Source organism: Alexandromys fortis, unplaced genomic scaffold (assembly GCF_014885135.2).
Source record: "Alexandromys fortis isolate MF-2015 unplaced genomic scaffold, M_Fortis_MF-2015_v1.1 scaffold_397, whole genome shotgun sequence".
Lineage (NCBI taxonomy): Eukaryota > Metazoa > Chordata > Mammalia > Rodentia > Cricetidae > Alexandromys > Alexandromys fortis.
The window spans coordinates 423,461-448,087 of NW_026068336.1; the positions used below are offsets into that span (position 1 = coordinate 423,461).

The window sequence follows — 24,627 nt, forward strand, 5'->3', positions numbered from 1 at the left end:
AAAAGCAGTTTTGAGCTCCAGATGTGGGGGGTGGGAACTGAACTCTAGTCCTTTGCAAAAGCAGCAAAGTGCTCTTAACCACCGAGTCATCTCTCCAGCCCTTTCCCTTCCTACAAGGTCTCGTGTAGCCCAGGCTGGCCTCTGACTTGTTCTGCAGCCAAAGAACCCCTGATTCTCTTGCCTCCATCTCCTGAGTGATGGGATTTTCTCTGGTGCTGCGGCTGGAACCCAGGCATGCTGGGCAAATATTCTACCGACTGAGCTACGTCCCTTGCCCTGGGGTGGCCTCTTCCTTCTTGCAGAGGCGCCAAACCCCATGAAGCCAGTGCTAAGATTCCAGAGGCCCATGTGTCTGTGGTCCCCGAGAAAGGAATCCTTACAGAAAAGGGCCCAGTAGGACAGGAAGCTGGGGAGCAGGGGGACAAGTGCCCAAGGATGCCACAGCAGTGAGTCACTTACAGGGGAAGAACTTTGTGGTTCACAAGATTTTGACAGTGGTCAGAGAGTCAGCCACTGCCTGGCTGTTTCCTTGTCAAATGCCTTCAGCTTGAATTACACTTTGCGCCCCAATGATGATAGCCACACCTCACCTTCTGCTCCTTATGACATCTCGTTCCTATGTTCTAGGGCGAAAAGCTAACGAGAAGGAGCGGCAGGCAGCCCTCCAAGTGGCCGATGGCTTCATCTCTCGGATGAGATACTCCCCAAACACGCAGGTGAGGACAAACCCATGTCCCCACCTCCTCCTCCTGGTACCCTCCTGGGGCTCCCTACCCCAGCCTGAACAAGACCTGGACACCTCAGGTGTTGGGAGCAGACTTGCCTGCCTCAGACCAGTTAGGTGGAAAGGCCTTTCAGTCCTTCAGCCTTTTAAAAAAACAAAACCCAAAACATATTTTCAGAGAGAATCTTGGGAGGTGGAAGGGTAGGGCGGTCACTGGGGCTGGGTCTCCCCAGCCAGCAGTGTTCCTTTTCTCTTAGTCCCAGCAGGCGGCTACACAAGTTATTCTCATCCCACCTCTCTGTAAAGGTCACATGCAGACCAGGCTGGCCTCAAACTCTCTAAGTAGCCAAGGATGACCTTGAACTTCTCATCTTCTGGCCTCTAGTGTGGGTCTCACCTGGCTTATATGGTGCTGGGAACTGAACTCAGGGCTTGGTGTGTGGCTGGCAGGCGCTCTACCAATGGAGCTACATGCTCAGCCCCCTTGACCCCTTTCGAGACAGTCCCCCTCTGTTGCCCAGAGTAGCTTAGAATATGCATCCCCAGCTAGCCTGAACTCACAACGATTCTCCTGCCTCAGCCTCTCAAGTGCCGAGATCACAGGTCACCATTCCCTGGTCAGAAATTCTGATACAGAAATTCTGGTACAGCTGACGTCTGATTGGCAGAATCTGCCAAACTGGGTACCCCAACCCATGAAGCAGTGTTCTCTCAGCCTGTGTCCTATGAGCTTGATTCTCATCTTTGTCTTCTGGGGACTGGCTTACACTGCTTGGGGCCTCTCGCCTGGTCTTACAGGGCTCCCGTTTTCTTGAATGAAAGAATTTAGTCAAGAGACAGACGGTTTGAGCAGTTTATTTAGCAAATCACACAAAGGAGCATTTCAAAGAGATCATTGTACCACACTGGGTTCTGCTTTGTGGCTATTGAAGACAATTTTATGACTATTTGGGAGGTGGGTGGTATATTCATGAGGCAAACTGGTCCTTTTTCCTCCTAAATCACGATGGACCAGATATCCCTTTAGAGTGGTTCCCCCATAGCCTCTATAAAACCCACAAAAGGGTGTATGTGTGTGGGGGCCATCGAAAACCACAGCGCGAGGGGCATTAGTGATTGTGCACCACTAGAAGATGTGGGCCTTCTGGTTGATGGCACGCATGGGAAAATGCTCTCGCCCCTGTCTCTGATGTAGCAAGACAGCCTAACTGTAGGGCCATGACAAGAAGATTTAACCACAAAGGAACATTCTCTCGGGAGACACAGCTGGCAAGGTATCGCTGCGCGTTCCCTTGGTCATGGCAGCCCTTGTCCCCCTCCTCAGAAGCACAGGTGGGCAGCCTGTGAGCCAAGCCTTTCTCCCACTGCAGGTGGAGATTCTACCCCAGGGCCGAGAGAGTCCCATCTTCAAGCAATTCTTCAAGGACTGGAAGTGAGGGTGGGAGTCCCCAGCCTGCTCTGCGGTCTCCCACCATCTGCCTGGCCCCCTCCCCCGCTGCTGAGTCAGCACCGAGGTGCCCGGATGCTCAATAAAGGACACACCTTCAGTTCCCGTTCCCAGCTCTCTCCTGTGTGCTCGCCCTGGGCTGATTTTTCTGCCTATTCCCTTGGGCTCGTCCCCATTCTGGGGTCCGAGTAGAACATAGGTGATGGATAATCCCGCCGCCTCCAGGAGCCCAGCTCTGGCTCTGCGTGGCCAGGATTCAGTGGAGCCGCTGTCCGATCCCCACCGTGCCCAGAACCTGATAGGGAGATGGCACAGTGCCAGGCCTCGGCATCGCTTTCGGGCCAGGGTTTAGTTCAAGTCTCACATTCCCGCCTGGGAGAAGGCTGTGGCTGTGGCTGGGGATAGATTTCTATTCAAGCCAGTATTTCCTCAGATGCCCCAATAAGCACCCATGAGGCAGTTTTAAATGATTACACGAATCCAGCAACGGAATGTGCCAGAGTCCTTGAGCGGGCCAGCTGTCCTCTCTTACTCCGCGGGGTTTTGTGTTTGGTGCATCAGCCCAGGGCTGGTGTGTGTGTGTGTGTGTGTGTGTGTGTGTGTGTGTGTGTGTGTGTGTGTGTGTGTGTGAGAAAAGCACAAGTCTATAGCGGAGAAGCCCTATTTCTGATCCTTGCTTGCCTGTGGAGTGTGTGTATGAAAAGCACCAGCCTAGTGGAGAGGCCCTTGTTTCTCTGGCCACAGCCCTAGTTCTATTTCTTGTTAATGACAGTATGGAATAGCAGAAAAAAGAGGGCAGAGAGTGAGTGAGCCCGGTATGGTGGTACGTGTCTGTAACCCTGACATACCTAGGAGGTAGAGGGTGCTGGATCATGTCTTTAGCCTTTGACACACAGTGAGATCAAGGTCAGCCTTGGCTATGTGACACAGCAACTCAAAAGAAACAAGCTAGAGAGGGTAAGGGAGCTGTCACAGTGGCAGGAGAGGTGTCTGGGTGAGCCTGGGCCAGAGGCTGAGGCCCAGCAGCAGCTGCCCTGCACCTCCCTCCTGTGTCCCAAGTGTTATTGTGGCTCTGCGCGGTGGCACTGGATTCTTCTGTCCCACACACAGAAAGTCTAATCAAGTTTATTTTCTGATGCTGTGCCAGAGAGCTCGTCTGCGGACCCGTCCTCGGTCTCCCTGAGACTTCCTAGCTCTCCACTGACCACACAGGGGCACATGCCGGGGAGGACGTACCCAGGGATTCTCCCGTGGAAGACGGTCCTTCCTACCCCCAAGAAAAACACTCTTCAGCCTTCAGAGGCCTCCACCCCCAACCCACCCACTAGGAGAACAGACTGCTGAGTTATCTTGAAGCTGTGTGCACCCTGGTCAGGACGAAGGGTCCCTGCTGGGGAGCTGGCTCCCTTCCAGCCGGCCCTCCTAGTGTCCCTGCGGCCCTGGGACCCTGTGGAGCCAGGGAATGGGACAGTAGCTAAGCAAGCACCCAAACTGACTGGGGCCTTGCTGACCTCTCTGCTGGACGCTGAAGATGGGGAGCTACAGGGAGAGACATGGTAACAAAGCCTTCGACCTGAGACCCTGTAAATATGCAGGGCTTTGTCACGGGCACACTGGGAGGGAGGCCTCTGTGGGTGCCATCTCTGGAGTGGCTGGAAGCCAGAGGAGTGCAGGGGCCTGAGGCTCATGGGTGGTTAGGTGGGAGGCTGGGGTGAGGGAGCAACAGCCAGGCCCCAGAGCAAAAGCAGGCAAAGCCTAGGTGGATACCACACCAGTCAACCCTAACAAGAGCCACCATGCTCACTAGCTAGAGTAGGCAAGAGGCCTCCTGGCCTGGGTGGGCAACTTGGTTTAGCGGGTAAGGAGCTTGCCACAAAAGCTGGTCGACCTGGTTTTAATCTCCAGAAAGGTTGAAGGAGAGAACCAACGTCGCAAGCTGTCTTCTGATCCCCACACATCAAGTGTGTGCCCCACACCCCATATCATACTCACAATAATAAAGGATGTCTCCAGGCCTGCAGGTGCAGCCAGGGGAACTCGGATGGCAGGCAGTCAGGGTGCAGGAAGCCTCTCCATCCTGGGGCCTGAGGAGTCTGCAACCCCACGGCACCTTAAGTGCTAACCTGCCTGGCTCAATCTGGTTCCTAGACAACAGGGCACAGAAAGGTCCTGAAAGAACTGTCTTGGGAGAAAACACTAGATACAACAGTTCCTTTATTCTAAAACTGCGAGTGGGCGAGCGAGATCCCATCGCCTCTCTGCCAGGCCAGATGGCCATTGTTAACCTGGTGCGCGGTCTCCACAGGATCCCCGGCCTGTGCCCATTTCTAAATCACAAACAATGGTGGGCAGGGGGAGGGGGAGAAAGTGTCCTGGAAATTGTGGTGACTGAAGGGAGGGGCCTGCATCAATCAGTCGCTTTTTCCTGTGTTGTGCTGCCCCCAACTGGCCGAAGACATTGTTGCCTCTGCCTTTCCAATTTCCAACCTCAAGACGTGGAGCCGGCTTCTGGGGAGTCAGAATCCCAGCAGCCACTCGCTGGGACTCTCTCTCGGTGCGAAGGGGTAGACTGGATGTGTAGGCCGTTCAGACGCGGCTGTCCTACTTCACGGCCTGTTCATGCCCCCTGAGACATCGGGGGCCCAACCCTGTGAACAAGGGCCCAGCTGGGAACAACAGAGGACCCCTTGCTTCAAAGGTACAAGGAGGTTAATTCTAGCTGCCCAATGAGCTATGTTGGTGAAGAAACTTAAGCTTCACCACCCACACGCGGGAGCATCCTAATGTCACCTGCAGAGAGGCAGGAAGGGTTTGGGCTCAGACATGGTTCTTCAGGTGTGAAAGCTCCAGCGACCCAGGCAGCCTCTCTGGGAATGGTCTCTGGGGTGGGTCAGGTCAACCCTGGTCTGGTCTCCTGGGTGGGTCAGGTCAACCCTGGTCTCCGGGATGGGTCAGGTCAACCCTGGTCTGGTCTCCGGGGTGGGTCAGGTCAACCCTGGTCTGGTCTCTGGAGTGGGTCAGATCAACCCTGGTCTGGTCTCCAGGGTGGGTCAGATCAACCCTGGTCTCCAGGGTGGGTCAGATCAACCCCGCGCTCTCGGATGAGTGAGACTGCATATCACAGACACCTGTGAAGGTGAGGTCCCTGGCGTGAGGCCCTCGGGATCCAGAGCACTTCTGTGCCCCCAACAAGGAGGCCTGTCCCTTTGACACCCGGGCTAGGTAAACATCCAGCGTCTTGAGAAGCCGTTTGGGGCTCTTCTTGGCCAATACTTCCAAGTCTGGAACAGAGGAGATGGGGAAACTTAGGGGGATCTGGGGAGCACAGGGTCTCGAGTCCAATGGCTCTGTGAACACAACCAACCCCTGTCCTATAGAGACAAGAGTAAAGCAGTCAACAAAGATGGCCAAACCAGACAGGGCCCAGAGATGGCTTCTCCCTGTGACACAGACCTCAGCTCTGTAGAAGCACTCCAACTGCTAGACCTCAACTTTCACATCCTTTAGTTTAAAACTTATTTTTATTATTATTAATTTTTTTTTTTTTGGTTTTTCGAGACAGGGTTTCTCTGTGGCTTTGGAGCCTATCCTGGAACTAGCTCTGTAGACCAGGCTGGTCTCGAACTCACAGAGATCCGCCTGCCTCTGCCTCTCGAGTGCTGGGATTAAAGGCGTGCGCCACCACTGCCCGGCAGTTTAAAACTTTTTTATTGTATATGTACGAGGTTTTGCTTCAATGCATGTCTATGTAGCACATGTGCCTAATGCCTACAGAGGTCAGAGGGCACCAGAGCCCCTGGCACTGCAGCTATAGATGGCTGTGAGCCACCACGTGGGTGCTGGGTTAGAGGTCAGTCCTCTGGAAGAGCAGCCAGTGATCTTAATTGCTGAGTCGTCTGTCCAGCCCCAGGTCTCACGGTTCTGTTCTGTTTGAGACAGGTCTCCTGTAGACCCTGAGCTGCTTGTCCTCCGGTCTCTACTAAGTGGCTTGCGCCATCACACATGGTTTGTGAAGCACTGGGTGGGGATTGGGCCCGGGGCTCCTGCATGCCAGGCAGGAGCTTTAAAAGCAAGGCACCACATTCCCAGCCCAGGCTCTGATTGGTTGTACGCTTTCAAGACTTACTATTCTTTAAAGCATGCATAGAGGTTTGCCTGTGGGCACGTGCCCATGAGTGTGGGAGTGCAGAGGTCAGGGGAACAGCAGCTCCCTGCAGCTGGAGTTACAGGCAAATGTGAGCTGCCCACCATGGGTGCTGGGAAGCAAATGGGGTCCCCTGCAAGAGCAGTAGGCCATCTGAACCACAGAACCATCTTGCCAGTCCTGTTTTGTTGTTTCTTGAGACAGGATCTTAATATATAGCCCTGGCTTGCCTGAAACTCACGTGTAGCCCAGGCTGGCTTTGAACTCAGAGGTCTGCCCGCACTCCCGCAAAGCCCAAGCTGGCCTTGAACTCACAGAAATCTGCCCGCACTCACGTGTAGACCAGGCTGGCCTTGAACTCAGAGATCTGCCCGTACTATGCCTATTGAGCAGTCAAGTTTCGGTTCAGAAGATGTGGGGGTTTTGCTGTTTGACGTGATCGTCAGGAGCCCCTCATGCTCAAGGCTGCAATCTCAGAGCAGGGGAACAGAGGCAGGATTGTAGCCTGGCTACAGTGTGAGACACTACTCAAAAATAGAAATAACAACTATCATTCATATAAGGCCAGAGCCTGTCGTGCACGCCTGGAATCTTTGTAGTCAGGAGGCAGAGGCAGATGGACTGCCATACAGTCAAGGCCATTCTAATCTACACAGCAAGTTCCAGCTCAGCCACAGCCTTACAGGGAGCCCCTGCTTCTTCCACACGCAAATAACAAGCAAGGGAACGGATGCGTTTGGAAGAAAGGGTGACAGAGAAAGGGGTAAGAGCGACCCCCGGGCTTTCTGAGGGAGGGGAGGAGAAGGGAGAGGAGGAGCGGAAATGTAGTTCCACAGAAGGTGCCCACCTTTGAGGACAAAGCCTGAGTCTGAGATAGTCCTCTGCTGGACCCTCCACTCGCGTGCCAGGTGAAGGAAGGTGGCTGCGTAGAAGCTGTTGACCACTGGGATGACCTTCTGTCGCCGGTTACATTCCCTGCGGGACGAAGGAGGTGACCTGCTCCGCCACAGTGAACCTGACACACCAGTGCCCTCCTTCCCAGCCTGTCTGGTCACCTCACCCCACTGTTCCCCCAAGCAGTGGGGCATCCGGGTCAGGTTAGGGAGGCAAGGTGGCTGGTGCAGGGGAATTATCTGTGTAGAACGAAGCATGGATGGGGCTAAACCAGGCTCTGCCCATCACTCTGATCCCAGGGACTCACCTGGAGAGACACTCTTCCCTCAGGGCCTGGATGGCAATGCGGGTGATGTTCACAGACATCAAACAGAAAGGGAATTGCTGGAATGGAGGGTCAAAGGTCAGTGGTCAGTCAGCTCTGGCCTGGTGCATCTCCTCAGCCTCGGGTGGCTGGCAGGGGCAGCTGGCTGCCGTTACTGCTTCCCACCTTACGTGCCAAAACAGTTAACTGTGACCTCAGGCCTGGAATCTAGGGTTCCATATGCGGCAGGTCTAAACTAGCTCTGTATCCAACTCCCTCTTTTTTCATTTTTTTTAAAGACCTGGTCTCACAGATCTCATGCTTGACTTAAACTCTGTAGCCAAGACCGACCTGAACTTTTCAGTAATTTATTTAATGTGCATGATATGAGTGTTTTGTCTGCATGTATGTCTGTGTACCATGTGTGCACCTAGTTCCTGAGGAGCCTAGAAGAGGGTGTTGGATCCCTGGGACTGGAATGCAGGTAGCTGTGAGCTGTCAGGTCCTCTGGAGAAGCAGTCAGTGCTCTAATTGCTGAGCCATCTTCCCAACTCTTGCTCTGGAACGTCTTCCTCCACCTGCCAAATACTGGGGTCACAGTCACGTGCCACCACACCCAATCTGTGTGGGGCTGGGGATCAAATGCAGGCCTTGTGAATGCTGAGCAAGACTTAGGCCAACTCAACTCTATCCCATCCCCTTTGTGTTCTGACACAGGGTCTCATTATAAGCCCTGGCTGGGATGGAGCTTGCTAGGCAGACCAGGATGGCCTCAAACTTGTGTTCCTCTTGGCCATTCTTTTTTTTTTTGGTATTTTCATTTGCCTCCATGCCTAGTGGGTTTAAATCGTTTCGAATATGATCCAAGCATCTTTTGAGGTTCAGTTGGCCACACTCCTGAAGATTCTGGGGTGTAGTTCCGGAGTGAGGTGCTGGCTGGGGATCCCTGTGTGGGCCATTAGCAAGTGTGGACTCCAGGCCCAGCCCTCCCACTTCTGAGTGCCTGCTCTGGGCACGGGCACTGTACCTCTTAGACTCTCAGAACTCCAGACTCGTTTGCTGGAGAGGGGACATGCAAGGACAGAACACAATGCTGATCCCAGAAAGCCAGCAACCACGTCAGCATTGGGGCGTGGTGCCTCCTTAGGGGAGACTGATGTGGCCCTTGGGATTGAGCTACTTTTCAGGTTAAAGTGTTAATAGCCCTGGGATGCATGGAGGCTGGGGTGTCTCAGCATCTGGAGGTTTGAGTCAATCCTCTTTTTCTTGAGTCAGGTTTCTCTGTGTTGCCCTGACTGTCCCAGAACTCACTCTATAGACCAGGCTGGCCTTGAACTCAGAGATCTGCCTGTCTCTGCCTCCCGAGTGCTGGGATTAAAGATGTGCGCCACCACTGCCACTACTGCCCTGCTTGAGTCGATTCTCTTTTATCAGGGGAACAATGGGCACCTGAAACTTAAATTCTCTCTTAAGTTCTTTCCTTTAGAAAATATTTTTAACTTTACATGTATGGGTATGTTGCCTATATGTGTGTCTGTGTACCAGGTATGCCCGGTAGGTCAAAAGAAGGGGCTACTCTCCAGGGTCTGGAGCTACAGAGAGTTGCAAGGTGCCATTTGGGTGCTGGAAATCAACCTGGGTCCTCTGGTAGCCATTGCTCTTAATCACTGAGCCATCGCTCTAGCCCATAACAGCTTTTCTTAATTATATGCATGTATTTATTTGTGTACATGCATGTATGGGCATATGTCTGTATGGCACGTGTGAAGGTCAGAGGACAGTTTGCAGAGTCAGTTTTCTTTTGACTGTGATTCCTGGGGATCGAACTCAAGCCACTGTATAGTGGTGTATCACTTAATCTTAATAGATAAAGCTGCCTGAAGATCAGAGCACAGAGCAGCCACACTAGTCAGCCATAGAGGCCAGGCAGTGATGGCACATACCTTCAATCCCAGCAGCCACACTAGTTAGCCATATAGGCCGGGCGGTGGTGGTGCCTGCCTTTAATCCCAGTACTAGAAAGGAATATAAAGTGGGAGGAGACAGAAACTCCCTCTCTTTCAGTCTGAAGATTTCACAGAGGAAAGAGCTCTCTAGGGGCGTGGCTGCGTTGCTCTTCAGGTTGAACCCCAATATCTGTCTCTGGGTTTTTATTATCTGTGCTGTATCACTGGGCTTGGCAGCAAGGGCCTTTACCTGCTATCGCAATAGCCCTCAGCCATGGTTTTTAGGAGTAAGTAGACATGGCTTCTGGTAGGCCACATCTCATAGGCTGCATCTGGAAAACTCCATGTTTTGGAGGTTTCCAGAGCTGGGGTCAAACTTCACAATGTTATTTGTTGTGTTCTAAGACAGGGTCTTACTATGTGGTCCTCACCGGCCTCAACCTCAGCAGATCCCCCCTCCTCAGTGCAGGTTTCACAGGGAAACACTGGAATTGCTAGTCAGGGGTGTGTAGTAACAGCTAGTCAGGGGTGTGCAGTAACAGCTAGTCAGGGGTGTGCAGTAATGGCTAGTCAGGGGTGTGTAGTAACAGCTAGTCAGATGTGTGCAGTAACAGCTAGTCAGGGGTATGCAGTAACGGCTAGTCAGGGGTGTGTGCAGTAATGGCTTAGTCAGGGGTGTGTGCAGTAATGGCTAGTCAGGGGTGTGTGCAGTAACAGCTAGTCAGGGGTGTGTGCAATAATGGTTTGGGAGGCAGAAGGGGATGGCTGAAGGTTAACAGACATTAGATGGCTCACAACCACCTTAACTGTAGTTCCAGGGGATCTGATGCCTCTAGCTCTGCAGGTACACAGACACACACACGTTATATATGCACACATACATCATTTTAAAGATAAATCTTTCTTTAAAGTGGATGAGTAAAAATTTGAGGGTAAACAGGATATTTGCATAATTTCAAAGTATTTTCTGTAAGACGGTTATTTATTTGGTTTTATGAGACCAGGTTTCTCTGTAGCTTTGAAACCTGTCCTAGAACTAGCTCTTGTAGACCAGGCTGGCCCCAAACTCACAGAGATTACCTGCCTCTGCTTCCTGAGTGCTGGGATTAAAGGTGTGTACCACCATCGCCTGGCTAAGATGGTTATTAATTGTAAGAGGAAAATGGAAGCTTTATCTAAATGGACATAAACCAGAGGACCCCATCTTAACCAAAGCTAACACCACAGAAGTGTGTGCTCCTTAGTACCAGGCACCCAGAAAAGCACATAACATACGCAGTGCCATTCTGCCTCAAATGCATACCTCCAATCTAATTTTGAAAAAAAAAAAAACCAATGAGACAAAACCTAAATTGAGGGATATTCCGAAGAATAACTGACCACGGGCCCTTTAATATGTCAGGGCTGTAAAAGACAAACAGGCTGGAAGAGATCAGGAGACATGACAAGATGCAGCAGAAGGTGTGCCCGGAACAGAGACTGCACAGGTATGCACTAGTTAATCATTCTGTGTGCGTAATCCCCTTAGAAGATTATTGGGGAAGTGGAATGAAGGATATACGGCGGCTCTTTCTAGCAATCTTTTTGCACGTTTTCTGTAAATTTAAAATTGAAGGGACACAACATGCTCTGGCAGGCCTTGCCCTTCTCCCCAGTGCCATCAGTCTTGCTAAAAACCACTAGACGACGTTCCTAAAGCTAACCACCAAGGTCTATTCCCTTATTTGGCCACTTCCTCTTCCTGGGGCTGACTACCAAAATCCAGCAATCAAAAGTCCCCTTTGATTCACCCAATTAACATGCTCAATTAAAATTAAAACACCTCATCCTAATACTGGGTTTCCCTCTTTTTCCTTCACGGTTAATTTTTAGGAGTTTTTATTTAACATTTCTCTCTCTCTCTCTCTCTCTCACACACACACACACACACACACGCACACACACACATGCACACACACACACGCACACTCACTCACACACGCACACGCACACATACACACAATGCACTTTGATCCAGCCCCTCGATACCGTACCTTAGCCCGCTCTCCTAACAAGTCCCTTCCTACTTCCATCTTTCCTCGCACCCACTGCATTTAATCAGAAGTGCTGTGTGAGCACAGGCGACGGGAGTTGATAGTCATTCTTGACTGTCACCAGAGGAAAACCTCTGGGCACGTCGGTGAGGGATTATCTCGGTTAGTTAGAGGTGGGAAGGGCCTCCCTAAGTATTGGTGGCACCGTCCCTTGGGCTGGTGTCCTGGACTGAGTAAGAAAGACAAAGCCGGTCGCACAGCAGCGCTCCTGGTCTTCCCTCTGCTCCCTGACTGCGGACACGGTGTGTCCCACCACCTGAGTCCTTCCTAAACCGCTCTGTCAGGTAATCCGCCACATCCACAGAACGGTAACTAACACACTTCCACTTATTCATCTTGAAAATACCAGGGCTAATCTTGTTTTCTTCTGTTTGTGTTTTGCCTTTTTGAAACGGGGTCTCCTGTAGCCCAGCTGGCCTGGGATGTGCTATGCAATTGAGGATGACCTTGAACTACTGATGTTCCCACCCCACCACCTGATCAATGCCTGATCTCACCCAGCTTCATTTTGTTCTTTGCCCCTTTCCATGTGGTTCCTCTACCCCCCTTTCCCAGACTCCCGGGTCACGACTGGCTGCCAAGCCCAATAAAGCTCTGTGGAACCTTGGTCTGCCCCTATCTCTTACCTTTCCCCTCCTTCCTAAATGTGCCACTGTGCTCCTGGCACAGCTCTTGGACTCAATGTGTGATGCTCACGCATGCTCAAGCTTCCGCTTACTAGCATGTGTTCCTGTGAATAAATATTCACTCTGTTTGTGGTCCTGGCACTCTGCTGGGGACGCAGTTTCCAGGCAGTGCTGCGACACACGGATGGCCATTTCCAACCCCTGGGGCTGGAGTATGTGTGTGTGTGGAAGGTGGTGTGGCCTGCTTTTAAATCATCCTCCCATATTCCCCTGCTGGCTTCTGAGTCCTGGCGCGGCTGAGGATGACCCTGACTTGAGACTGTGCGGCCTCTCCTTCCAGAGTGCTGGCATCACAGGTGTGCTCCGCAATGCCTGGTTTGTGCCTGAGCGCCAGGCCTGTGGATGCGAAGCAGGCACTCTGCCAGCTGAGCCACATTCCCAGCCCCCGCCCTCCCTTTAGAGACACAGCTCTACTACATTGTAGACTAAACTGGTCTTGAACTCACAACAGACCCATCTGCCTCTGAGTCCCAGAGTACTGGGATTAAAGGTGTGGCCTACCACACTCCAGTTAATTATTTTTCCTCTTTTCTTTGTAAGCAGGGTGTCTTGTAACCCAGATTGGCCTTGAAATTGCTATGAATGTTAGGATGACCCTGAATTTACAGGCATACCCTAACATGCCAGGTCCTGGGGACCTGTAATATACATTACACCAGTAAATTGTCACGTGCAGCTTGTGCATGTTGAGAGCGGACTCTTGAGAACAAGTCTCCTGCCTCACACTCAAGCCTGTTTATCTCCAGTGTCCTCCGAGACTCCAAGTCCCAGAGCAGGCTGGCACCCCAGGTCTGGGGGGCGGGGAGGAGAGCAGCAAACAGCCAAGGGCATTAAAGACACTGCACCTTTGGGACCAGCAAGAAGGAAAACCATTTCCAACATATGTTACCGTTGTTTAGCCCGTGGCATACAACTGCCTGCAGTGGGAACCAGAAGCTGGAAGCTCCCCATGGGGAGACCCTGCTTTGCCCGGGGCAATCACTTCAGCATGGGCATTGGGGCAGGGTTTCTTCTGGATGTGGGAACTTCCTGATTTAATGACCATTCTTATTTGTTACAGGATATTATTATTTATTATTATTATTTTTGTTTTCCAAGACAGGGTTTCTCTGTGTGGCTGTGGCCGTCCTGGAACTCGCTTTATAGACCAGGTTGGCCTCAAACTCATGGAGATCCATCTGCCTCTGCCTCTTGAGTGCTGGAATTAAAGGCGTGCACCATCATGCCCAGCTTATCTTTTTAAAAAAAATCTTTATTTTATGAATGAGTGCTCTGTCTGCATGTACACCCTTTATGCCAGAAGAGGGCGCCAGATCTCATTACAGACAGCCTGACCATATGGTAGCTAGGAACTGAACTCAGGACCTCTGGAAGAACAGCCAGTGCTCTTAGCTGCTGAGTTATATCTCCAGCCCAATACTTATTCTCTTATTTTTGCTTACTATATGCTTAATAAACTCACTCATTCAAAACTGAAAATATGGGCACCATATAATCTCAGTAGAAAAGAACTGAACCCAGGGCTTTGTACGCGCTAGACAAGCACCTTACCAACTGAGCCATATCCCCAAATCTCTAACTTTGATTCTTATGTTATTAGATAATAACAACACTTGCAACTTTTCTGTACGTTTGAAATTTCATGAGAATAACTACTTGTTGTGCAGGGTGGCTCACAGCTGTGATCCTAACACTTGGAATGCTGAAGCAGGAGGATGGCTATGTATTTAAGGGCAATCGGGCGAACCCGTAAGTTCCGAGACAGTCTGGACAACAAAGTGAAACACTGACTCAAAAATTAAGAATGAAACAACACAGAAGAAGGGGCTGGAAAAGTGGCTCCGTGGTAACGAGCACTGCTTGCTCTTGAAGGACTGAAGATGGGTTCCCAGCAGCTCACAACCACCTGTAACTCTAGCTCCGGGGAGCCCATGCCCTCTTCTGACCTCCATGGGCACCTGCCCACATGTGCGCAGATGCACAAATACACATACATAAAAATGAAATAAAATCTTAAAAACAAAAAAGCAAAATAAAAAACAGGAAAACACACACACAAACACACTCACGTGCACATGCACACACACAAACACACAAACACGTACACACACACACAAACACGCGGCTCCAAATGACTAAAATCTCAACTCACAATCACCCTTCTTGGCTTCCCTTTGCCACAAAATCCTCTGAAAACTGAGTCTATATTTACTGTCTCAGATTTGTTCTTCCCTTTTAAACGCAATCCAAGTCAAGATTCTGCCTCTAACATCTGCTGGAAACGTCCTAGCTGCGGTTCCCAGTGAAACCCGGCAGACCTTAGGTCTTACAGGCCAGCATCATCTGACCCCAGGCCAAGGCCAACACTACATCCTCCTTCCTGTGACTTTGGGGCCTTCTGTCTCCAGGGCTCCTGCCTTCTTCCCCCTTGTCTCCTGCTCATGTGACATTGGAAGTGCTGTCACTCGTGTTCCGGAGCATCTCACGTCACCTTCGTGACTGACAGCAGAGCTCTGCCAGCACCAAGCTCTCAGAATTGCTTGCAGGACTTCTGGGACCCGCAGACGGCCTGGGAGGGGCACTGGGATGGTTCTCCTCCCCCCATCATCTTCCTCCTCCTCCCTCCCTCCTTCATTTCCTCCCCTCTTCTCTTTTCCTTCCTCTCTCTTTCTAGCTATACAGCGCAGACTTGCCTTGAACTTGCTATGTAGCCCAGGCTGGTGTGAACTCACTACAGGTATTTAGTTTACGGTAGTGCTGGGGTTCAGCCTGTGAGGTGAGCGTTCTCTCCTAGCAACATTGCCAACTCCGGGAAGTTTCAGCGTGAGGCCTTGAACTCTTGCCTCAGCCTCGAGTGCTGATTACTGTCGTGTTTACTGTCACGAAGCTCAGAATGCGCACTTATTTAATGTTTATGTGTATTGTGCTTTGCTTGCATGTATGTCTGTGTACTGAGTGCACTCCTGGTCTTGAGGAAGCAGAAGAAAAGTGTGAGATGCCCAGTCTATACTGGAGTTATAGACCACTGTGACCCACCATGGGTGCTGGGAACCAAACTCGGGCTCTCCAGAAGAGCAGGGTTCCTCTGTGTAGCCCAGGCTGTCCTGGAACATCTCTGTAGACCAGGCTGGCCTCAGACTCCTGCTTCTCCTCCCATGTGTTGGGTTTAAAGTGTGAGCCACCACCGCCCAGTGCAGTCAGTGTTCTTAACTACCGAGCCGCCTCACCAGTCCCTACTCCTACTTTTTCTTTATGGTAATTTTTTTGAGACAGGGTCTAACTGTGTAGTCCTAGATGACCTAGAACTCAATCTGTAGACCAGGCTGGCCTCAAACTCACAGAGATCTTCTTGCCTCTGCCTCCCGAGTGCTGGGATTAAAGCATTCTCCATCATACCTTTTTTCTCTAGCTATTCTTTGTTGGTTTTTTAAAGTCACTAACGTCTTCCTTGTCCAAAGCCTAACCCTGTGTCCATTCCACCAAAAACCACACTGCTTCTACTCTCCTTATTTTATTTCAGCTCTTCTGGAATCTCCCTGTTCCCACCCACTGCCTACCCCAACTAGGCTGGTCCTAAGGGACCTCCCTGGGAACTGTCCTTCACGCGGCGCCTGGTAAGATCCCCAGTCATTGTGCTGCTCGAGCTTTGCGACACAGGGACAAACCTGGAGTCCACCATGTGCCTGATGGACCTACCATCTGGTCTGCTTCCTCGGTGGCTTCTTCTCCACTGTGAGCCCTGTTCCTACTGCTCACCCCTGGCATGCTCCCTTTGTGACCTTCGCTTCTGCTGGGCCCTCTGCCTGGAATGCCAGGCACCCTAGGCATGGGCTTGGCTAACATGACACACCCTTCCAGACTCAGTTCATCTCCTGACTCCTCCATTAAACACCATCCCTACCTTACCCGCCCCCTCTCCTCTGCGCTTACCACTTCTAATGAATTATGGGATTCATTTAGAATATCATTTTGTCATCTCTGCTGTTTGTCATTTGGTCTGTTTTGTTCTCTGACACATCCCAAGCACCATGAAAAATAAGTACTGGGCGGGGGGGGGGGGTGCGGAAGAGATCTTTGTTCACTGAATGAACGAATTTCTAGCCCCAGGAGTTTGGGTAGACAAATGGAAGGAAGCAGGCCACATCTGTTTCCTTGGAGTCAATACTATCTTCCACTACATGGGAAAACTACCAGACCTATCCCCAAACGGCAGGAGAGAATAAGGGGCTACCAAAACCATCACTGGGCTGATGGTTAAGACCATGGGTCACCCCAAAACTAACCCTGTCCCTTCAGAGTTGAAAGAAACTACCAGGACGAAAGCAGCAACCCCTTTGTGTGCCCAGTGCATAGGATCATAGACAACTGAATACTCCCAGCGGGCCAGCTAACTGTCATGATGGTTAGTGCTGACAAATCCCAGTGTCTGGAGTCACCTGGGATATGGGCCTTTGGGCATGCTAACAACAGATGATCTCCATCATGTTGCTGACATGGAGACACGCATCATAACTGTGGGCAGGCCCATTCCCTGGGCAGGGGATCTGGACCCAAATGAAACGGACAGAGTGAGCCTCCCACTTAGCATTCCTGCAGTTACTGTCTGGTTTCTTGACCTTGGTGCAATGTGACCAGCTGCCTCCCGAAGCTCCTGCAGCTGTGACTCCCTGGCATTGATGCACCAGAACATCAAACTAGGAGCAGAAACAAACCCTGCCTTAGGAGGCAGAGGCAGGCAGATCTTTGAGTTTGCAGCCAGCCTGGTCTGCAAAGTGAATTACAGGACGGCTAGGGCTACACAGAGGAACCCTGTCTTGAAAAACCAACCAACCAACCAACCAACCAACCAACCAACCAATCAACCAAATAAACAATATTTCCTTCCTTCCTCCCTTCCTTCCTTCTTCCTTCCTTTCTCCTTTCTCAGTTCTTACCAGCATACTCTGCCACAGAAACAGAAAGAAGTGAGCACAGTCTTCAAGATTTCTCTGCAGCAGATGAGGAAATCAAGGCTCGGAGAGGCTGAGCGATTTGCTAAAGACTCGCAGCTAAAGAATGGTGGAGCTCAGATTCTAAAGCATCTGACAAAGAAGCCACTCCGGGCTCGTCTCCACCATCCTGATGCGGAACCACACAGTCCCCAGCGTTCTCCTATGTCATCACCCCAGAATCCTACCTGGATGTGGTGATGAGACAGGCGGAAGATCTCCTGGGCCATCAGCAATGTCTTTGAGTCCATTACCAGATACAGCAGATGCAGGAGGGCAAGGAAGCCTGCCCCTCTCAGGTCTGTAGCTGGATTTGCTCCTACGGCAGAAACCAGGGTGTGACAGTGAGCGAGGGTGGAGGCTGCCTGGGTCCCCTGAGCTCCCAGGACACAGCTGGGAAATTGCCTTGGCACTGGCCCTGCACAGCAATGTTCCAGACACACCCGTGATGGGCTCTACGGGACCAAACGAGGCCTTCCTCCGGCACTCGGGACTGCCCTGGGCTCTACGGGACCAAACGAACCCAGCCTCCGGCACTCGGGACTTCCCTGGCAGCGGTCTTCTGTTCCCACAGCCTTCTGTAGTCATTTTCCCACACAACTACCAGCAAGATTTTCACCAAGACAGAGGGTGGGGTGTAGCTTAGCTTGCAGAGTGATTGCCTGCCATACACGAGGCTGGGTGTATGGCCAGGGTATAAACTGGACATGTTTGTCAACAGGCCTGCTATCCCAGCACCTGAGACACAGAGGCAGGAGGATGAGACTTCAAGGTCATCCTTGTCTGCTGAGCAAGCTCAAGGCCGGCAGAGAGACCACCTCCAGAAGGGAAAAAGAGGAAGAAAGACTACAGCTGCCGCAGGCCTGTCCTTTCTCCTGTATCTCTACTATGTTAGGACACAGTGAGAAGGCCCTCACCAGACACCGAGGGGATTCTGAAGCCACGCTCGCCAGACTTCACAGTCATCAGAACCACGAGCCAAATCAGCTTCTAATTTCTACACATTACCCAGTCTTGAGTATTTGGTGATAGCAACAGAAAATAGACTAAGAGCAGAACGAAAAGGCCCCAGAAAAGCTGGCTCTGTAGCCAAAGGTCATGCATAGCTATAGTCTGAGCATAAGAGTCCGAGGTCAGGCTAGGCTATATGAGACCCTGTCTCAAAAGAATAAAACTATAATTCAAAGGCAAGAGAAGTAAATGTTTCAATTTAAAATAACTAGAATACAATTTTCATTTAAAAAGAGGAAAAACAGCAGGGCAGTGGTGGCACAAGCATTTAATCCCAGCACTAGGGAGGCAGAGGCAGGCGGATCTCTGTGAGTTAGAGGCCAGCCTGGTCTACAGAGCTAGCTCTAGGACAGGCTCCAAAGCTACAGAGAAACCCTGTCTCAAAAAACAAAAAAAAAAGGAAAGAACAAATGATATCACTCCACATGTCCCATCTCACAGCACAAAGGTACTTCCTAATAGCACAAAGGTAATAGATGGTAGAGCTCCAAGGGACACGAGATACTCCTATATGCATATACTCCTATATGCTGCCCCTAGGGCCCTTGCCTCTTCTGGACCCTCCTAGATGTTTTTCCTCACTCAAGATGGCCTCTTCTCTGGAATCCGGAATCAATGGGATAAGGAAAGCAAGACAGGTGCTTTTCTCTCACCCTGAAAGCCCAGGTCTTCCCAGTGGTCTCAATGAAGGGCACAGTCGAACTTGGAGCCAGTCAGCTTCTTGTAAATGGTCCGCAGCACTTGGCCATGTATTGGGTCTTGGCTGTCCAGGCCACCTGCCCCAAAACACACATACCATTTCTGCTAGGCTGTCCCCAGGGAGAAACCATTGCTCCCTGGAGAATGGGGAATTGGACTATGTTCAAGACAAGCTACCAACGTGCCTGTGCTCACGGCAATCTGAATAGGCAAGAGCCCCACTGTGTGCCCTGGACCTGCCCCTAGCACTCACACTGAGCAATGGTGAGGACCAAGTCTCTTTCTTCCCGAAGGTCCTGGTGCAGCTTTGGTGGCCCGAAGAGGCAATGCCGGAGGGCGGCGAGCCCAGTCCTTCGAATAGTTGGCTGGATTCTTTTCTGGGAAGAAAAGCACAAACAATCTATTAAAACTTTTATCAAGCAGAGACTGACCCCTCAGCTAGTGTCTGGGCCAGGAAAAAGAGTCAGAAGTCACCAAGACTGCAAAGACAGGCACTTGTAGCTCCCAGATCCTTTGCAAGGTGTCCTTAGGTGTAGATATTCCCAGCCAATTCTCTCCATTTGTCTTCTGGACTTTTTCAGAACTAGCTATTGACGACCAGGGAGGCTCAGCTGTGGCCACAAGGAATCTCAAATATATCCAGGTAAAAGTCAGGATAGTAGTCTCAGCAAAGCTGTCTACTCTTCATATTGGCTATATGAGTTAGATGTTCCTTCTAAACTACATCATGCTGGCTCCCTAAAGTCAGGTGCTGGGTTTTGGCATCTTCTAGCCTTCTGTATCAGTGCCTGACTCTTGCCTCTCTCACAATCCAGGCTTTAGACTGAATACTCGAGCCCACCATCCCTCAGTGTGCTTATTCCCCTAATACTCCTTTTCCCAGTCCCAATTTAGTATTGGTGTATGTATTCATGATGTGTGTGAGGGGCATACCTGTCATGACTCATGTGTGGAGGTCAGTTCTCTCTTCCCACCTTTCAGTGGGTTCTGGAGATCAATCTCAGGCCATGCAGCTTGTAAGGCAAGGGCCTTTACCCAGTGAGTCCTTTTATTGCCCCACACAACAGCCCTGGCTGTCCTGGAACTAACTCTGTAGAGCAGGCAGTCCTCAAACTCAGTGATCTGCCTGCCTCTGCCTCCTGAGTGCTGGTACCACTGCCCACCTGCTACACAACTTTTGTAAGACAAAGTTTCTCTCTATGTAGCTCAGGTTGGCCTTGAACTTATGATATCTTCCTGTCTCAGCCTCCTAAGTGCTAGAATTACACATGTATGTCACCATACTTGGTACTGACATCTTTTTTAAAAATTTATTTTATGTGTATGAGTGCTTTTCTCGAATGAATGTCTGTGCACCGTGTGTGTGCCTGGTGCCTGGGTTGGTCAGAAGAGGGTGTCAAATCCCCTGGCCTGAAGTAATGGATGGTTGTGAGCTGACATGTAGGTTTTGGGAATCAAACCCGAGACCTCTGCTGAAACAAGTGATCTTAACCGTTAAGCCGTCTATCTCTCTAGCTCCCAGCATATTTCCTAAATTTCTAGGTCATATTGGGTATGGTGGTGCATGCTTCTAACGCCAATACCTGAGAGGCGAGGATAGAGGATTGCCTTGAGTTTATTACCAGCCCTGGCAACATAGTGAGTGCCAATTTAGCCAGGGCTACATAACAAGCCTGTTCCAAAAATAAAAAAAAATGAAATTCCCAAACAGCTCCTAGATCCGACAGGGAATATTCCTTCATTTGCCCTGAATCATTAGTACCCCACTCCTTAGACAGTCTGTCTTCCCTCCCTAAGGAGCTGCCTGGTCTTTGATTCCAATACTTCCCATCTCATGGAGGGAAAACCCAGGAGACATCTGCACATGTCCTGAATCACAGGGTTGCAAGGGCTCCTCAGGTTCAGTTCCACAAAGGCTAGCAGGGCCCTACATGGTTTTCAGAGACGGCTCATCGGTTAATGAGAGCACTTGGTCTCCTGAAAGACCCGGGTTTGGTTCCCAGCACTGACAGCATATCAGGTGGTGTTGGGGAAGGCTACACGCTCGTTTCCTGGCTGCCCAGATTCCCAAAATAATCACAAAGAATCTGTATTAATTGCAATACTGGTTGGCCAATAAGCGTATTCCTGGCTTACTCTTATAGCTTAGATTAACCAGTTTCTATTAATCTGTGTATTGCCACACCGCTGTAGCTTACTGGCAAGGTTCCGGTGTGTCTATCTCATGTGGAAGGCTACATGGCTTCTGACTCTGCCTACTCACTCTATATATATCTCTTTCAGCCTGGCTTTACTCTGTTAAGTCATTGGCCAAAAGCAGCTTCTTTATTAACCAATGGCAATAAAACATATTCACAGCATACATCACCTTCCACATCACCTTTTCTTTTTTGTCTAAATAAAAAACAAAACAAAATCTTTAAAGAGACACAGTACAGAAAGTCATAGGTTAAAAGGAGTAAAAAAAAAAAAAGAAGCTATGTAAAGATGAAACAGACACAGAGAGTCTGGACTATGTATATTATTGTGTTTTCATGAATTTTTGACTGTGAAGGAGCTAAGTACAGAGAGACATTTTATTGTATGGGCTGCTAAGCTAAACCAACACACACACACCATGTGTGTGTATACATAAATGTATATGTATATAAAAGGTATCTTGACTTCAAAATTTGGGTCTAATGATTTGTTGCTTTGGAAAAGAGGTTCTTCTTTTGTTTCCACAGAAGATAAGAACCTGTAGATTCCTTCCAGACTAATGTGGTTTTATAGACCAAGCCCCCCCAAAAAAGGTTGCAGTGAACACCTCCCAAAATTACTTTGCTAAACAAAAAGCAGGAAGCAGTTTGGAGAGAACTACACCCAAATTCCCAAATACTGTTTATAAATGTTTGTTTACATTTAAAGGGGGATATGCTATAGAGATTTGCAATGGTATGGAAGTTGGTTTGTTGATACAAATTTAAGATCAGTTTTGTTTATATATATACACACACACATATATATATACACACACACACATATATATTTTTCTGTTCTTGATTAAGGTTTGTGTTTGTATTGCTCATTTAAAAATGTAATGTATAATTAAGAAATATAGGTTAATAGAGTCATCTATAATAGTCAAGCTTGTAGTCATGTTAGTTAGGTTTTCTAGATGTACAGAGTTATATGTCAGATGGATAGGTATTCTTGAGATCTTTCAAAGACTACAGAATATGGTATTTAAGATGTTTTAAGAACTTAGGACTTTTCATAACATGAGATTCATCTGCTCCTGACAGCACCAATCTACTTCAAGAGGATGATGGGCATTGAAGAGGCTCCTCATGGAATTTGTTAGCCATTTGAGCAAGAAACAGTTCTTGCCTGCACTGCTTGACGGTTTGCTATATAAACTGGACATGCAGGACCCACAGAAAAATGACTGCTGAACTTGCCTAAAGGTGAGACCATCCTTCAGGGTTCCTGCTTCATGAGAGAACTGCCAGCATTCTGCAGGACACAGAAGAAAGTGACTGACAAAGTGCTAATATAGGTGGAACTGTCTTTGAAATCTGCTTCATGGAAAAGTCTGCCAGATACTATGGACCTGTAGGCTGAAGATGGGTGTCCCAACATTACAGAAGAATTTTGGGTGACTGTCCAGGCAGCAAGATGTTTCTGTCAATTCTAGTTTTGGAAGTTGCTTACAATGCACTTCCTGTTAACTTAGGTAATATTATATCTTTCTGGTATCTTTGATGGAGTTGAATAATAGAAGTTATAATTATAGCTTTCCTTAGTTATGATAAAAGATAAAGAAGATATAAATATTGTAACCATATTCTTGCTTGATACTTGTTTTATTATATGTATTTTTACATATAACAGGTTAAAATTAAAACCTTCCTTTTTATTTAAAAAAAAAGGGGAAATGGTGTGGGACGTCCTTCTGTATATGTGTTGCTTTTATTCGTTAATAAAGAAGCTGCTTTTGGCCAATGGCTTAACAGAATATAGCCAGGCTGGAAGAGATATATATATAGAGAAAGAGTAGGTGGAATCAGTGAGAAGCCATGTAGCCGCCCACTGGAAACAGACATGCCGGAACCTTGCCAGTAAACCACAGCCATGTGGCGATACACAGATTAATAGAAATGGGTTAATTTAAGATATAAAAGTTTGCCAATAAGAAGCTAGAGCTATATGCTCTTTGGGCTGACGAGGGAGGGGGACTTGATCGGGGGAGGGGGACAGAAATGGGAGGCGGTGGCGGGGAGGAGGCAGAAATCTTTAATAAATAAATAAAAAGAAAAAAGAAAAAAGAAAGCTAGAGCTAATAGGCCAAGCAGTGATTTAAGTAATACAGTTTCTGTGTAATTATTTCGGGCCTGGGAAATCGGGAACAAATGAACAGTCTCCTCTTACAAGGTGGCTCACAACCACCTGTTCCAGAGGACCTAACAGCTTCTGGTCACCACAAGGAATCTGCACGCACATAACCTATCAGTCAGTCATGGGTGCTTAGCTTGGAAGCTGGCCTTAAGTATGAGACAACCCTCTTGCCCGAGTTCCTCTAATGCTGGGATTATAGATGGAAGCCATCAAATCTGATCCTTTGGCTACTTGAGATCCTATACCCCATGATTTCTTAGATGAGAAATATCAGTGTTCGGAAAGTTTAGTAAACAGGTGAATGCTGGACACCGGTACTTCCCTACAGCCACCTTGAAGGAGGAGAGGTCCAGGGTCTGGAAGTGCTGCAGAGCCTCGCTGAAGGAGATGAGCTGGCCAGGCTGCTGGGAGCTGACCCCACTCTCTAGGTAAAAAGAGAAGACACCTGAGGATTTGGGATAGTAGTTGTCCTGACAGCAAATACCCACTGGCGGCCAACTGGTTGTCACCTCTAAACCAAGCACTGGCTACCAACTTGTCACCAGCGACACAGGTGGTGGCTGGAGCCACATACTGTGACATCTCTCCTGAGCTTGGTGAAGCTCGGGTGAGACCCAGATGGTCTCTCCCCTTCTACAGCTCCATCTAAATCCGTCAGAATAGGACTTGAGGTAATTCTTCCCAGCTTTCAGAGATTGCCAGCAGATGGCTGCCACAGGGTCCCTCATTCTCTGCCCCCATCCCTGCCCCCTTCAGGGGCCAACCCTGACCAAGACTCTCTCATCTTCCCTTCGCACTGGATGGTGAGCAGCAATGGCAGCCTTGCGCTGTGGCGTTCCTTCCCTTCTTCCTGTGGTAGGCTATCATCTCAGGATCTGTGGGAGGGACTTTATTCTGTGTCACATAGCTAAAATGCCCAGTCACTGCTGACTGCATGCGGATCCTGATGGTAGCTGTGCTGGACTTACCTGTGTCTGGATGGATGGTGTCCACCACTTCCCATTCTTCCTGGGCTCTGAGCACCTCCAGGTTTACAACTGCAACAGCGAGAAAAGGAGTGTCTGTGAGATCTGGGTCTGGGAGGCTGCTCTCACAGGGCCCTTCCCTCCAAACCACAGCGGTCCTTCTTCAAATGGCCTTCAGGAGGCAGTAAGCGTTAGATCAGGTTGTCATGTCCGAATCCTGGTGGCTTCGTTAGAGATACCAGGAAGAGAAAAAGAAGTGCATAGACATTGCAGAGCCAGAGAAAAGGGGTATGGTGAGCACCATGCCCACAGGGATCCCCAGGGAGGCCAAAGGGTACAGGGAGCACCA

At 49.6% G+C, this 24,627-nt stretch overlaps 2 protein-coding genes across 5 annotated transcripts in view; one reads left to right on the forward strand and one right to left on the reverse strand.

Annotated features, from left to right (window-relative positions):
* The window catches only part of Capg (capping actin protein, gelsolin like), a 24,954-nt gene extending 22,683 nt beyond the window's left edge, over positions 1-2,271 (forward strand). For all 4 annotated transcript variants that reach the window (XM_050132863.1, XM_050132860.1, XM_050132862.1 and 1 more), the window contains 2 exons: positions 628-716; positions 2,095-2,271. In XM_050132863.1, the coding sequence (XP_049988820.1) occupies positions 628-716; positions 2,095-2,160 (155 nt within the window). In that variant the 3' untranslated portion in view covers positions 2,161-2,271. The remainder of the gene's footprint in view (positions 1-627; positions 717-2,094) is intronic.
* A 2,096-nt stretch (positions 2,272-4,367) lies between these two features.
* Elmod3 (ELMO domain containing 3) overlaps positions 4,368-24,627 on the reverse strand; it is a 47,032-nt gene continuing 26,772 nt past the window's right edge. The window contains 8 exon segments of the mRNA XM_050132859.1: positions 4,368-5,452; positions 7,163-7,290; positions 7,517-7,593; positions 17,415-17,545; positions 18,891-19,013; positions 19,190-19,313; positions 23,646-23,737; positions 24,282-24,350. Of these exon segments, the coding sequence (XP_049988816.1) occupies positions 5,250-5,452; positions 7,163-7,290; positions 7,517-7,593; positions 17,415-17,545; positions 18,891-19,013; positions 19,190-19,313; positions 23,646-23,737; positions 24,282-24,350 (947 nt within the window). The 3' untranslated portion in view covers positions 4,368-5,249.